General features: G+C 53.9%; 1 protein-coding gene across 1 annotated transcript in view; it reads left to right on the top strand.

The window, feature by feature from the left end:
- Positions 1-564: 564 nt before the first annotated feature.
- ASPSCR1 (alveolar soft part sarcoma chromosome region, candidate 1) overlaps positions 565-12,706 on the top strand; it is a gene marked incomplete at its 3' end in the record, with an annotated part of 25,781 nt that continues 13,639 nt past the window's right edge. The window contains exons 1-5 of the mRNA XM_010184359.1: positions 565-672; positions 3,727-3,827; positions 8,433-8,490; positions 9,249-9,322; positions 9,986-10,421. Coding sequence (XP_010182661.1) covers positions 634-672; positions 3,727-3,827; positions 8,433-8,490; positions 9,249-9,322; positions 9,986-10,421 — 708 coding nt within the window. The remainder of the gene's footprint in view (positions 673-3,726; positions 3,828-8,432; positions 8,491-9,248; positions 9,323-9,985; positions 10,422-12,706) is intronic.

Raw genomic sequence — 12,706 nt, 5'->3', positions numbered from 1 at the left:
GGAGTCCCTGGGCCGCGCACCGAGGCCCTCGCCCCGGCAGTGCGGGCCCTGCGTGGCGACACACGAGGAGATCATTCGCGGTGACCCCGGGGAGGGGGCCCAGGGGCTCTCCAGCACAGTTACCTCCATCACACCACCCTTCCCCGGTTTCCCTGTGAGGAGTTCACCCGTGGATCGACACCAGTCCCCGTGTAACCTCCATGAGGGTTTTCCCCCCACGCTCCAGCTCAGGCTGGCCGGGCTCTCCTCCCGTGCCATGGTCTGACCGTGTGCTGGTACGGTGCCATAGCCCAGGGGTTGTTTGAGGGGAGGAGGAGCACGTACTTGAGTGTTTTATCAGTGACACCTACAAACTGCAGCGTTTTTGGTGTGCAGAGTTACTTTTTTTTGATGTCTCTTCTGAATTTCCAGTTGTCTGTGAGAAGCCGCTGTCCATGGCTCCCAGTCGGCCTGCGGGGAGCTCCTCCAGTGCCTGGGCTGGGCGTTGTTGCCAGGCCTTGAAGCGACTGAGGGTGGTGCGGGGTGGTCCCTGTGTCTTCACGGGCTGTGTTCTCCTGTAGGTTTCAGAGGAGCGTGTTGGATCTCTCTTTGCAGTGGAGGTTTGCCAGGCTGCCCAACAATGCCAAGCTGGAGATGGTGCCGGTCTCTCACAGAGTGGAAGCTGCAAACACGGTACGGTCCTGTCTCGGCGTCACCAGTTGGTTCAGTTTTCGGTGGTGCTGCATGGGATCTTGTCAGGGAGGTCTGGGGAGCCGAAAAACGCGAACGTGTAAGAAGTTAAACATCACTGATGGCTTTGCTCAGCAACTGAGCTACTAACTCGGTTCCCTTTCCTAATTTCTATCTCAGTTGCTGTTGTCCACCTCTGGGTTTTTACTAAAAATCTCAAATTCTTACAGGATTTTCTTTCACTTCTTTCCCAGCGTTGCTGTTCATGGTGTGTTCACACAGCTTTAGTTTTCTTTGTGATCTGTGCTGTGTTCAGCAGTTCCTGAATGCCCCTATTTAGTATGGTTTGCAGAGGGCTTACAGGTGCCGTGTTCTGTAGGAACTGCTGTCACATTTAGGAGATCTAAAAATCCTTTATGCGTGGAGGCATAATTTAGAAAATGATGCATAGGTGTTATTGAGCATAAATATGTTTTGTAAAATGATCTCATGTAAAATAAGATCATATGTGATGTTATTTAAGTAGCCTGGCAGTAAGAATTTGTCTGTCACGGGCAGTTATCTTCTTACTGACTTCCTCATATGGAGTTTCTCAGTTCAGCTGGTCTGGTGTTTCTAAACCAGGATGGTTTTGGATTTGCCTTCACGTGTAAAGATCATGGATTCCTGTGAGGCAGTTCTGTAGTGAAGAACTGAACAGATTCCCCTTGTGGCAGGGGTCTGGGGGTACCAGCAGTAGCGTTAAAGCTGTTAGCCTTTCATTGTGTGTTTGTAAACCTAGATGTTTGGCACTGCTCTCTCCGTTACTTCATATAGAGCCCAGGATTTTGAAGAAGACTTTTCTAATTGACTGAAGGGGACTTTCGTGACATGCTTGGCTTTGAGCTGTTGCCCAAACCCTGATGCAACTGGTAGTCTGAGTTTCTGTGTTCGTCCTGAGCGCTGATGTCAGCTGTCATCACCGCTGCAGCTGGGGATGATCTAAGGCGTAGGGGAAGCTGTGTCGGTGGTGGGGTGAAGCGGCTGTTGGCTGGTTGTCGGTGATGCCACTGCTTCCTCTGTGCAGAATTCCTGTCTCCAACAGGTCAGGGGCGGTGGGAGCGCAGGCAGATGACGAACGTGTTCCTGCAGAGGAAGCACGGTTGACTGACGGCGTGTGCGGTGTCTGCTTTTCCCAGCTCTCCCTGCCTTGTGCTCCCACATCGCACACCACAAACACACACATTACACACACACCACACACACACACAAACATCACACACACACACCACACATCACACACGTATCAGACATATCACACACACATCACACGCGTATCAGACATATCACACACACACACCACACACATATCAGACATAGCACACACACACACATCACACACACACACCACACATCACACACATATCAGACATAGCACACACCACACATCACACACACACACACCACACATCACACACACACACACCACACACCACACACACACCACACGCACACCCCGCAGGCTGGTGTCCTTAGACCCCTGTGTGAGCCCGGCCTCAGAAAGCCGTGGTTGACCGCACACGAGAGGTGCTCCCTAATAGGGACTTCCTTTTTATTCACCTTTCTGTGGACGGGTGAGCTAACTGGGAAAACTTGAGTGTTAGACGTTTTGAAAAGGGAGGCTGAGCGTCCTCTGAAAGGTGAAGGCACCACCAGAAGTGCTGTGCCGTTCTCCGTCTCTTGCTCAGCTGCTGGATTTGGGACCATCAGGAGCTGGGAGTTCCTCTCTGTCCTTACTGTGCTCATTTTAGAAATGCCTTGGATGTTCTAAGTTTTTTTGGTAGCAGTTCTGTGAGGAGTCTCCGTGACCTGCATGAGCACCTGGTAGCGAATGTGCTCACATCCCAGCTGGGAAAGGCCTGCTGCAGCAGGCAGCTGGGGTCCTCTGCCTTTTCCTGCAGGTGTTTAAGAACTCCATAACTGAACATCCAGAATTATTGTTGAGATTTTTGATTAATTCACCTTTAAATTGTACGTCCAAGTTCTGTGGTTGGGAAGCATGGGTGAGTTGCAGGTTGTGTTGCAGTCTCTCTGGAGCCATCGTCGCTGGTCAGGTCTGCAGTAACTCGGCGCTGGGTTTGGGCTGCGCTGGCTGTTCCCCATGTGTACAGGGTGTACAGGGCCCCGGTTTGTCCTGCCCCGGGGGCGTTGTTCTGCGCAGCAATGCCCCAGTGCACAGAGCTCTGCGTTGTGCTGCAGTTCGTGCAGCTACATCAGTCCTGTCTGTTCTGGGACTTGTTCGTGTTGCTGCAAAGAGCCTTGCTGCAAAGGCGCAGCCAGTGTCAAACACACCCCTCAGCTGCTCTTGGGACGCGTTGTTTGGGACGCTTGTGTTGGCCTTGGTCGGAGTGTGCAGGGAAGAGGGGCCCAAGGAGGCTGGTCAATGGCCAGGGATGGCCTCCTCCACACTCTGGAGCGGTCGTTCAGCGGATGGGAAGTCAGGATGCCAGCAGAGATGGACAGGGAGCTCCTGGCCACGCTCGCACCAAAAGGAAGTGTGCAGAGAGCGAAAGCAGGGATGGGAAACGTGGGAGGAGCAGAGAGACCTTGTGCTTCATCCAGGGATGGAGTTAGGAAAGCTTGAGCCCAGCGGGAATTGAATCTGGCCAGAGATGTGGAAGAGGAGAAGAAATGCTCTGATAGGTACACGGGTGGAAAGGAAGGCAGGAAAACGCGGGCCCGTTGCTGAGCAGGGCAGGGGACGTGGTTACACGGGACAGGGAAAGGCTGGAGGCCTTCGCTGCCTCCGTCTGCACTGGCAGAACCGGCCCTCGCCCAGAGGCCACGGGGAGAGGCTGGAGGGGACGGGTGAGCCCTTGGTGGGGAGCATCGGGTCAGGGAACTGCACGGTGACTTCTGGAATGATCTGGATAGTCCTCTGCATTGCAACGGGTAATCCTTTGCAGCAAGCGTTTAGAGGGAAGTAAGGTTTTTTGGATGGCAGGTTCTAGAGATCATTGAAATACTGAAAAATGTGTGAAGGAAGAGAAGTTTTAACTCAGTGTGTTTTTACTATAGGTTCGGATCGCGTTGCAGTTGGACGATGGCTCCCGTTTACAAGGCACCTTTCTCTGTCAGCAGACTTTGTGGGAACTGCTCAACCATTTTGCAAAGATGAGGTGAGCAATGCAGTGAGAAAATACTTGTGTGGATGGATCTCTGGGTGCCAGGAGGGATCTGTGACGCTGATCCAGCTGAATCCTGCAGATGTGTAGAATTTGCATTTATTCGGCTGTGGTTTTTCCTTTACAACACAGACGTTTGCCTTTTCCTTGCTCTTTCAGATTTCACACTCCGTAGTTTAGTTGTTATTTTTTAATCCTGGAGTAGCATTCCTGGTTCAGGGCACAAACCAGTAACACGCTGCTAAGGCTGGGAAGAAACTGCAGCTGGGAGTATCGCCTCAGCTGTCTCCTGCACAGCGCGTCTGAAGTTGGGGTGAGGTGGTGGCCTGGGTTGTCTTCATCACCGCCACTTCTGTGTGGTGCACAGGGCTCCTTTGAGCGAGTTGCTGTGCTTTTGTGCGAGTTCTTCAGAGAAATCTGGAGATCCTGTCAGATCACTCGCAGCAGGCTGACGGGGAGTCTTCAAAACACCGACTGGATCCTGCTCAAGTGGAAGAATTTCTGGTTCTACGTTTATTGAATGTTTGCATGGGTTAGAAATCTTATTACAGCCCAGTCTGCATCCAGTGCTTTGTTGTGTCTTTAGTTTTGACTTGTAAATCTTGTTTAGAAATGTCAGGCTAATGAGCTCTTCTCCAAGGACAGTTCTTTTATTTGTGTCCTGGCTTGGAAGTTGGCGCCTCGAAGCTGTGACAGCCACTCCGCTCTGAGCAGAGTTTCCACGTTTCATTTTCTTCTCTTGCAGTTTACCTTTCTCTTGATAAAATGCCTCTTTCCAGATCCCGCATTTCTAGCTTGTTCTTCCTCTTACGCTCCTCACACTCTGCTACTTGCTCTGCTGCGTTTGGATCTCTTGCCCATCTGTGCGGACGGTGCGGGTGGTGGTGCAGCAGCATTCAGAGGAGCTCAACCTTTCAGGTACCGATACAGGATGCAAATGATGGCGTGTCGCCCGTTAGCTGAGCAGTGGTGATGGGCTGGGCACAGCGTGCGTGGGTACCAGGCTGACGTGTCCTTGCGTGAGGTGGTGTGACCGCGCTGGGAGGTGCACGTCCCGCAGCACGGCTGCAGTGGCCGCAGCAGCGTGGCTCTGGGGCTGGGCTGGCTGATGCTGTCTCGTGAGGTCGAGGTTGCAGGGTTGTGTGGCTGGAGCTGCTCCAGAGCTGTTTCCAGGCTGCAGGAACCGGTTCCTCCCAGTGATGCGCTGTGGTTTCTGCTGGCTCGGGCCCTGCCTGGCCCACGGCAAGGTGAACGCAGTGACTGGTGCCCGTGGGAGGGACCTTGGGCTGTGGGCATCTGCTGCGTGGCAGCTGGGCATCCACGGCCGGTGCTCACTGCCCGCCCTCCTGTCCAGCTCCCCTTTTGCTGTTTGTGCAGTTTTGTGGGGATTGGTTTGAGTGGCTGATTCAGCTGAGCAATAGTGCTTTCCCTGCGTTATCTTGCAGAGAGACAACTTTCCTAACCCAGCTAAGGGCAGTTAAAACCAGAAGTGTAGCTCGTCTGAGAACAAGGATCCCAAAGGAGGAAGCAGCAGATGGGTAGGAGTGGTGCGTGTCAGTTTTTCTGCTCAATGTTTTGTACCACCAAACCACAGTTTGAGGTAGTCTAGTGGCTCTGAAGTGATACCAGTGAGTCTTACTTACCACTTTGTCTTCAATGGTCTGCTAGGTCTATGCTGTGGCATCTGCTCTTGAGTCAGAGGGAAATCTTCGAGTAGATGCTGTAGAGAAAAGAGTTCTTTTTCTCCTGACCGAGGAGCGAGGTCGGCAGGAACAGCCAGGGGTCATTTCCCGGGTGTTTCCAGGCACACTTTGTGCCTCTGGGAGGAGAGAAGTCTGCAGCAGCTTGGGAACTGCTCGGCTGGTGGGGGTGGCGGTTGCGGACAGTGACAAACAGCCTTTGTGCGGCTTTCTCACACGTTACTTGGTTATTTCTTTGGTTTGAATTTTGAGCTTTTCATATAATTTTGCTCCTTTGGAGTGGTTTTATGTGTTAATAAATAATAATAGTTAACGTGCATGCTGCTCTTTTTAAGATTCTAACTGTTACAGTGTGCTAAGCTTTATGAACTTCAGTTCATGAGACACAGCTGTTCTCTTCTGCCCTCTGGAAGCTGAACTCAGATGTTCGGATGGACTTGGAAAGCTTTTGATGAAGTTCACCAAGCAGCAAAGATGCTGCGTGTGGCAGTCCCAGAACAGGCCGGGTCCGTAGCCGTCCGCACGGATTCCGTCGGCTGTGCCGCTTTTCAGAGCGCGTTGACTCGGTTGCCTGATGAGTGGCTGGTTGTTGACTTTTGCTGAATCCTTCCTTTGACTTTCCAACTGGAGACGTTTTCCTGGAATGCTCCGAGTGCGTGAGGGGAAGTATTCTAAATCCGCTGGAATTTCCCCTGGGTTTCCAGCGTCCATCGTGGCTAATTGGGTCTGAAGAAGGTCTGGAAGCTATTGTGGGGCTGCTCCTCCCCTCAGCGTGCGGCAGTCCTTGCACAAGATGTTTACAGGCCCTGTCAGATCACTACATGAAGGAATCTAATCTGCCTGCCGTTCCCCTTCTGAAGAGCAGCACATCAAAGCAGTGACAGAGTGTTTGATGTGTGTGCTCGCCTCAGTGAGTGCATGTCATGGATTAACAGCAGCTGGAGGAGGAGCCTGCTGCCTTCTGAGAGTCACACAGAAATCGGGCTCTGGGGTGTGCTCTGCAGGACGGGCAGGGGCGCAGGCGCTGCACCCCGTGTGGTGTGGGCCTGGGAGCTGCTGCCTCTGCGTCTCCTCGTGCTGCTCAGCAGCTCGGTGGGCTGCTCTGCACAACGTGAGGGCAGCCGGGACACTGTGAGACGGTTCTGACCCTGGCTGTGACTGCTGCTTTTGTGGTGTCATTCATTACCTTCAGATATTTTGCATAGGTTTTTAGAAGGCTCTCCAGTCCAAAGAGTTGCTTGAATTGAGAAAGCGGTTTTGGGAAGATGAGTGGAACTGTGTGAGTCAAACAGGTTTCCTCTCCTATGGGTCTGTGATGAGGACGTGTGCACCATTGTGACTCTCTCCTAAGTGGTGACCATCCACCTTTCCTGGCAGGCTTTTGTTCCTCCAGGCCATTCCCCACCACCGGGGGTGGACTCCAAGAGCCCAAAGATCAGAGTTTACCACGGGGAGGAATTTCAGCTGCTCTGCTGCTGAGGCCACCGCAGCTGCTGCTGTGCGGTGGGATCCACAGCCCTCCCCAAGGGGTCCTGGTGCAGGGCAGAGCTCAGGACGGAACAGGAGGAGGACAGGTCTCACCCGTTGTGCTGATGGGCAGTGACCTGGGGCAGCTTCCCCACCTCTTGTTCTGTGGTTTCCCTGCTAACTTTTCAATCTAGAGCTTGAAAACAGATGCCTGTGGCAGTTCAGCCGCTTGTCTTTCCGAGCAGCCGCCGTCCCAGCATGGACAGTGCTCTCCTGGTCGCCTTTTGCCATTGGTGTGGCATTGGTGTGGAAAGAGAAGCAGGGCTGTTCTCCTTAATCTCACGTTTTACCACGTTCTCAGCTGGTTCCAGTTTGAGTTTCACTTTGGCTGCTGAAGGGGAGACCACAATGAGAGCGAGTTTCTTCTGCTGTTGAATCTCACTGATTCCAGCGCTCCAGTGTAATGCACTGGGTGATTCTTAAATTCTTCAAGGCTTTTTACTTTTCTACAGGCACCTGAGGTTTCCTATCTAAAAGTGTTAGTCCATGGTTTTCTTTCCATTACGAGCGCCTCGTTGCAGGGTTTTCCTCTCGCGTGGAATTGCCTGGTCCTGGATGGGTGAGAGCTGTGCCCTGCTGTGGCAGGCAGCGCTTGTCTTTTCCCTGCCCATCTCCTGTGTCTGATCAAGTGAGCGCGGAACAAAGCTGCTCCTCCACTGCCCCAGAGCACGACGGGCAGAGCCAAGGCTGGCGTCTGGCTGGTTCTCCCCTCCTCTGCTCGTGCAGTCTGCAGCACTGCTGTGTGTCCTGCTCCCCAGAGCGCTTCATGGGGTTGATCTTCGTCTGCCGCAGCAGCCTTCCCTTTGGCCTTGTTTTGTCCCTGGTTTTCAGACTCTGAAAGCTGCTGTTTCTTTTTTTCTTTTCTGTTTTTAAAAATCTGTCTGGTACTGAGACAGGCAAATGCTTCGTCCTCAGATCATTTGCTTTAGAGCCGTACTTCACTCTGTTTGTTGCTGTGCATGCATGGAAGGGAACTGAGCTGTCCCTGTGAAAGTAGACTCTAAACTGTAGTAAGCTGTTTAACTCAGAGAAGGGATTTAGAAGCACAAATATTACTAAGTCATGTTCCAGAGCGGGTACGGAGGCACATGAAGAATGGTGTGCTTGAATTTATCCAGTGAGACCAGCTGATTCCAGCATTAACCGTGGTCATCTCTCCGTTGTTTCTGACGGTCCAGGGCCGTGTTTAAGGAGCAGTGGCTGCGCTGGAGCAGACTTTACCTCGTGTCTGTTCTGAGCCCGTGGCTGTGCAGTGGTCGCTGCTGCAGGAGCGCGGAGGAGGACGTTGCTGATCACTCCCCTCGCTGCTGCTCTGCGCTGGTTTGGGCGCAGGCTGTGCCGCAGGTGCCGCAGCGTTTGCTCTGTGTTGCAGGGAGCTGATGGAGCAGCGCGGTGACTTCTCCCCGGTCTGCATTTACATGCGAGATGAGGTAAGGCAGCAAAGCTCCTCACTGCCTCTCCTGTCCTGAAAAATAGGAAAAACCCAGCTCTGCTTTCCAACCTGGAAAGTGTTTCTTTTGAACGTTCTGGAGAGGGGAAGCAGAAAAATGTTGGTCTTTTCAAAGCATGACGTGTCTGTGTGGAAAAAAGCTCTCTTGGAACGTAACCCTGGCCCATTTAGACCTCTGAGCCCATAAAATGAGCTCAATGACCTGTTTGTGTTTTTCTTTCCAACTTCTTTTAAAGCTCGAGTCAAAACAGTGGTTTCATTTTAATAAATATTTGCTTTTCCCTGTGTTTTGATCTTTCGCTATTAATGTTTTGTTTAACATTTTGTATGTGCGTATTACGGAATTGGCTCTCCCTGGCTGTCCCCTGCACTTCCCACTGACCCCTGCGCACAGAGCGGCTTTATTCTGGAGCGGGTCACGCGTAACCAAACCCGCTGCCTTTGGGGTGCGGGCCGTGATTTCGCTTCTGACACAAAACCAGTGCTTTGCTGAGGTCGGGCCCCATGTGGATGTGTGTATGGGATGGACATGCATGTAGGTCGTCTTCCCTTGAGCTGTTTAACAAGCAGTGAATGTGGTGAAGCGGTGCAGGTGAACGCAGATGGGTTCAGGTCTCATTTCCAATCAGGAGTGTGTCTGGGGCTGTGCTGCTGGTGTGTGCTGTGTGCTGTGTGCTGTGTGCTGTGTGCTGTGGCACAGGCAGTTGCTGGAATTTCCGTCCCCCGTTGTTGTTGCAGATTCAGGGAAAAGAGGCGCTGGAGAAGACGACGCTGAAGTCGCTGGGCCTGACCGGAGGCAGTGCCATCATCAGGTCGGGAGGAGCAGGGTTTGGGCTCTGGTTTTCCTTTCCACTCTGGTGCTGAATTTGTTTTGTTTCAAATACAAAAAGAAAAAAGCATGAAAAAACGTCAAAAGGACAAACATCGCGGCACTCAGTAATTATTGCATTTGCCTGTTTATCTGAAACTGCTGCCCAGATGTGCTTCCCACAGCTGCAGATGCTGGCACCGACCGGTCCTGTGCAGATTAAAGGGGCTTGTTTGCCTCAGCCCAGAGCCTTTCTGAGTGACTGAGTCTGCCACTTCGTTCCTCCCTGTTTGGGGTTCCAGGCGTTGACCCCGGTCCCTGCAGTGCCTCCTGCCAAACGTATGGGAGGGTGAGGTGGGGACAGGGACGGCGTTTCTGTCCCCTTCCAGCCAGCCCTTGCAGGAGCTGTGCGTCACAGCTCACCGCCGAGTGCTTCCTGAGCGTCCTTTTCTTCCTGTTCTGGTTTTTGCACAAACCCCCGACCCCCTCCGACTCCAGAGCAACCAGAGCTTGTTCTCCATGAGCGTCTGGACGGGGCAGGTCATCAGATTGGGGGTGCACTTGAGTCTGGCTGTGGTCTCTGTGTCGTGACCCTGTTGAGGGCAGGGAGGGCAGTACTGTTAGGATAAATGACTCTGTTTTTATTCCTTCTGGTGTCTCCGTTAAGAGTTGTCTTGAAGAAATGCAGCCCATCCTGTCAGGAGGAAGCTGCGGGTGCCACGGGGCAGCGCAGTGAGCTGACGGTGAGCCCAGGCTCTGCTGGAGGAGCAGCGGACGTGCCCCTACCTCAAGCAAATGCATCCCCAGAGGACTCAGCCCAGGGGGACGTGGCCGTGTCTGTAAACAGCCCCATCGACGCGCAGGATGCGGGCACAGAACCTGGTGCCAGCGTGGAGGAGCTGCAGCCTTCCCCAGAGCCCGGGGCCGCCCCCTTGGTCCCCTTCTCTGGAGATGGACAGCGTCTGGGGGGCTCCTCCGTGGCCGCGCCGGCTCTGGGGCCAGATCTGCCATCTGCAAAGCTGCCAACGGCCTCCAGCCCTGGAGGCCCCTCTAAGCCAAAGAAGTCCAAGAACAGCCAAGAGGTGCACAAGGAGCAGGAGCAGGTAAGGGAGAGCTGGTGAAGCAGCGTCCCCCCCGTCCAGGCGGGTGCTCCTTGGAGCTCTTCAGTTTAACTCTTCTGGTGGCGTGGGGGGTGGGAGGTGAGGGATGTAAATCTAGGAAAGGAAATACCCAGCTGCAGTTGCACCTTGCTTGCCAGGAGCTCGATACTTGAAAAAAGCCGGTCTGGACCTCTTCTCTTCCATTCAGTCCAGCCACATCCCTTCTGTGGGTCTTCATTTCCTCAGATCATTTCTGCAGATGAAGCAGAAACTTCCCACCCTTCTCTTTCTATATTTGTCCTTGCACATAAAAGCGTTTTCTGTCTTCCTCTAAATTGTCCTGCTGCTTAAATGAAGTCCACCTCTCTCTGACCCTTTTCCCGGAAAGATAAATCGCACGTCTGCCATCGCTGTTGGTGTCTCTGCAGTCAGACTGCGTTGGTTCAGATAAAAATGCTTGAGCCCATGTAGAGACAGGAGAACTGACGGCTCCAGAGGGCTGCGATGCTGTCACAGCGTGGCCTGTCGGTGGTGCCAAGCGTGCTCAGTGTGCAGCTGTACAGAACCGAACGCTGTCGGCGACGTTGGGTCTGTCTGGCGAGTGGCGTAAGGGGAAGTGCAGGAGGATGAATTGTCATTGTTAATAACTATTGCGCACTGGGAGCTCTGCATCCTGGATTCTCTGTGACTCTGCGTCTCTTCCCCTTCCCCTTCACTCACACACATCACCTGGGCTGGCTCCGCAGCCCCCTCCGCTGCCCCCCGCTCTTCAGTACCTCCTGGAGTCAGAGTTTTGTGGTGCTCTCTGGTTCTGACCCAGCCACGGGATTAAGTAGTGGAGAGCTGTAAGTAGGAAGAAAAGGTGCCTGGTGAGGCTCAGAGGGAGCCTGGTCACACAATCACAGAACCACAGACCGTCAGGGACTGGAAGGGAGCTCAAAAGCTCATCCAGTCCAATCCCCCTGCCGGAGCAGGAACACCCAGATGAGGTTGCACAGGAAGGCGTCCAGGCGGGTTTTGAATGTCTGCAGAGAAGGAGACTCCACAACCTCTCTGGGCAGCCTGGGCCAGGGCTCTGTCACCCTCACTGATGCAGGAGGAGTTTAGCAGGAGGCTGTGCTTGCTCTCGTGTTGGTGCAGAGGTCCTGACTCGGTGGTTGCAGCCCATCCCTGACGGGTCAGGAGCAGCAGCCAGGCCCTGGCAGGACTCTGCAGTTGCAGCTGCAGCAGGAGAGGCCTCGCCAGCCCAGTGGTGAACATTTCAGTGCATTGCAAACACGTTTGGGCCCACCTGATCATTGTTGTTTGACCTCTTGGAGCAGACCCTGGGAGTGGGCTGGGCGATCTGTCCAGCCTGATGCTTCGACTGCGTTCTCACCTACGAGGGATTTGGAAAGGAGGGTTCCCGTTGTAGCTGAAAAGGAAGGGAGGATGTGCGAGGGGGAGGGTTCCTTTGCTGGCTGGGGACACGGAGCTCACTCTCGTGTTCTGGCTGTGGCTCCGTGTGGGGTTTGCTGTGGGGCTGAGCAACGGGGCCCGAGGACTCGCATGGTCCTGCATCTTTCTGGGAAGCGCAGCCCAGTCCAGACCGCGCGGAGGCACTTCTGGAGCCGGCGTCCCCTCTCGGAGCGGCTCTGGGAGCAGCTGCAGATGCTCCTGGGCGGTCTGCCCTTGTGTTAAACAGCATGCGATCCTGCCAGCCCCTTTGATCTCTGGGGCTTTGCTGCTGATGGATTGCGTTTTGTTCCCTCCTCCGTTCCTGCCAGCCTCCGCTCTCCCTGCTCTCGGCAGCAACAGCGGAGCATGGCTGGCCACATGGCATCTGCTTTGTGTCCCTTTTCAGTCCCCAGGAAAAAACCCAAAACAAAACAAATTATTTTTAAACATCAAAGGTCCATTTCTGTAAAAGAATCTTCCCATTAATGCTTTGCCTGTGTGTGGTTTTTGAAGCTGAAGAGAGAGGCTGGATAAAATCTGTGCCGGCATCCCTCCGCGTCCTGGGCTAAAGCTGGTTCGCAGACAGCTGCGCGCTGGCTTTGATGTCAGAGCATTAATTATTGAAGGTAACTTTACACCAGATTCCCCATGAGATGGAGCTCCCTGCGGCGCTGGGGGGGTCTCCAGGGACAGCGTGCGGCGGCCCAGCGGCGTGAGAGCTCTCCTCAGCGCGCCCAGGCCTGCGCGGTGGCCACGGGTGACCAGGCTGTGTCACACCCGCGTTGTTCGCAGCCCGGCAGGCGCTGCTGGGGGGGGTCCGAGCCCCCGATGGCTCAGCCCCGGGAAACTGG

Source organism: Mesitornis unicolor, unplaced genomic scaffold (genome assembly GCF_000695765.1).
Source record: "Mesitornis unicolor isolate BGI_N332 unplaced genomic scaffold, ASM69576v1 scaffold32585, whole genome shotgun sequence".
In the NCBI taxonomy this organism is placed as follows: domain Eukaryota; kingdom Metazoa; phylum Chordata; class Aves; order Mesitornithiformes; family Mesitornithidae; genus Mesitornis; species Mesitornis unicolor.
Note: the sequence above shows the minus strand (reverse complement) of the source record. Positions and strands in the feature narration are given on the sequence as shown.